Source organism: Nerophis ophidion, linkage group LG02 (assembly GCF_033978795.1).
Source record: "Nerophis ophidion isolate RoL-2023_Sa linkage group LG02, RoL_Noph_v1.0, whole genome shotgun sequence".
Classification (NCBI taxonomy): Eukaryota; Metazoa; Chordata; class Actinopteri; order Syngnathiformes; family Syngnathidae; genus Nerophis; species Nerophis ophidion.
Window position 1 is genome coordinate 2,426,150 of NC_084612.1, and position 2,594 is coordinate 2,428,743.

Below are 2,594 nucleotides of genomic sequence, written 5' to 3' on the forward strand. Positions count from 1 at the left end.
CATGATCGAGCCATGGCCTTCCTGTGGATCCTCTCTTGCCTCGCCTTCGTCGGCGCCGCCTACGGTAAGCGATCTCCCTCAGGCAGGGCCAGCAGGAGGCGAACATTTTGTCACTTCGGACTGTCACATTGATGATGTCATCAGGTTGCGGCAGCCCCGCCGTCCCTCCCGTCATCACTGGATACTCTCGTATCGTCAACGGTGAGGAGGCGGTGCCTCACTCCTGGCCCTGGCAGGTGTCCCTGCAGGTACGCACACACACACACTCACACACGCACACACACACACACACACACACACACACACACACACACATGTGTGTGTGTGTGTGTGTTATTACCATGAATTGATTAACGTGGACCCCGACTTAAACAAGTTGAAAAACTATTCGGGTGTTACCATTTAGTGGTCAATTGTACGGAATATGTACTGTACTGTGCAAACTACTAATAAAAGTATCAATCAATCAATCAATCAACACACACACACACACACACGTCGTGATGTCATGGTTGTGTTGCAGGACTACACAGGCTTCCACTTCTGCGGCGGCTCCCTCATCAACGAAAACTGGGTGGTGACGGCCGCTCACTGCAACGTCAGGTGACATGCTACCTCTCACACGCTACATGCTAAATCAGGGGTGTCCAAACTTTTTCCACAAAGGACCGCACACGGAAAAATTTAAAGGCCTACTGAAATGAGATTTTCTTATTCGAACGGGGATAGCAGGTCCATTCTATATGTCGTGCTTGATCATTTCGCGATATTGCCATATTTTTGCTGAAAGGATTTAATAGAGAACATCCACGATAAAGTTCGCAATTTTTGGTGCTGATAAAAAAGCCTCGCCTTTACCGGAAGTCGCAGACGATGACGTCACAAGGGTGAGGGCTCCTCTCATCCTCACATTGTTTATAATGGGAGCCTCCAGCAGCAAGAGCAATTCGGACCGAGAAAACGACAATTTCCCCATTAATTTGAGCGAGGATGAAAGATTCGTGGATGATGATATTGATAGCGAAGGACTAGAAATTAAAAAAAAAAAAAATAACATAAAGTAAAAAAAAAAAAGGCGATTTCATTGGGAGCGAATCAGATGTTTTTAGACACATTTACTAGGATAATTCTGGGAAATCCCTTATTTTTCTATTGTGTTGCTAGTGTTTTAGTGAGTTAAATAGTACCTGATAGTTGGAGGGGTGTGTCCACGAGTGTGTTGATGCCAGTCTCTGGACGGCGCAAGCTCCGCAGATCTCCGGTAAGAGGCGACTTTTTACCACAATTTTCTCACTGAAACCTGCCGGTTGACAAGTGGTCGGGATCCATGTTCGCTTGACCGCTCTGATCCATAGTAAAGCTTCACCTCCGGGAATTTTAAACAAGGAATCACCGTGTGTCTGTGTGGCTAAAGGCTAAAGTTTCCCAACTCTGTCTTTCTACTTTGACTTCTCCAATATTAATTGAACAAATTGCAAAAGATTCAGCAACACAGATGTCCAGAATACTGTGTAATCATGCGATTAAAGCAGACTACTTATAGCTTGGATCATACCGCAACGTTTTCATTAGGACACTTTGCGGGAAATTTAAAATTGCAATTTAGTAAACTAAAAAGGCCGTATCGGCATGTGTCGCAATGTTAATATTTCATCATTGATATATAAACTATCAGACTAGTAGTGGGTTTCAGTCTGCCTTTAGGAAACGTGAGTCTGAAAGAACGTAACCCAGACTGTACTTCCAGCGGCTCACTATGCTACATGCTACATGCTAAATACGGGTTACTGTACGTACATTTTTGGTCAAAATGCTATAAATGACCAAACATGGGCCCCGTCGTGCGTAGGACCTCCCACCGCGTGATTCTCGGCGAGCACGACCGCTCGTCCACGGCCGAGGACACCCAGGTGATGAGGGTCGGCAAGGTGTTCAAGCACCCCCGCTACAACGGCTTCACCATCAACAACGACATCCTGCTCATCAAGCTGGCCAGCCCCGCCCAGATGAACATGCGCGTGTCCCCCGTCTGCGTGGCCGACACCGGCGACAACTTCCCCGGCGGGATGAAGTGCGTGACCAGCGGCTGGGGTCTGACCCGTCACAACGGTGAGGGCGGCGACAGCAAGGGGGCGTGGCCTAGCGACACCTAAGGGCGGTAACACGGATGTGTTTGCGTTGCAGCTCCCGACACTCCCGCCCTCCTGCAGCAGGCCTCCCTGCCCCTGCTGACCAATGAGCAGTGCCGTCGTTACTGGGGCAGCAGGATCAGCAACCTGATGATCTGCGCCGGGGCCTCCGGAGCTTCCTCCTGCATGGTGGGCGGGGCCCTCATCCGATGGCTCCTCTCTTGACGCCCTCTTTGCTCATGATCTCGTTGGTGTTTTGCAGGGCGACTCTGGCGGTCCCCTGGTCTGCCAGAAGGCCGGCGCCTGGACTCTGGTGGGTATCGTGTCCTGGGGCAGCGGAACTTGCACGCCAACCATGCCTGGCGTGTACGCCCGTGTCACCGAGCTCCGCGCCTGGATGGACCAGACCATCGCCTCCAACTGAGCAGTTTTTCCTTTCAAGTTCAATAAAAACATTTAAATAAA

At 50.0% G+C, this 2,594-nt stretch overlaps 1 protein-coding gene across 1 annotated transcript in view; it reads left to right on the forward strand.

Annotated features, from left to right (window-relative positions):
* The window catches only part of LOC133535468 (transmembrane protease serine 9-like), a 22,883-nt gene extending 20,289 nt beyond the window's left edge, over positions 1–2,594 (forward strand). The window contains exons 7-12 of the mRNA XM_061875333.1: positions 1–64; positions 145–248; positions 524–603; positions 1,850–2,109; positions 2,185–2,318; positions 2,392–2,594. The exon at positions 1–64 is cut by the window's left edge and continues 149 nt beyond it. Coding sequence (XP_061731317.1) covers positions 1–64; positions 145–248; positions 524–603; positions 1,850–2,109; positions 2,185–2,318; positions 2,392–2,553 — 804 coding nt within the window. The 3' untranslated portion in view covers positions 2,554–2,594. The remainder of the gene's footprint in view (positions 65–144; positions 249–523; positions 604–1,849; positions 2,110–2,184; positions 2,319–2,391) is intronic.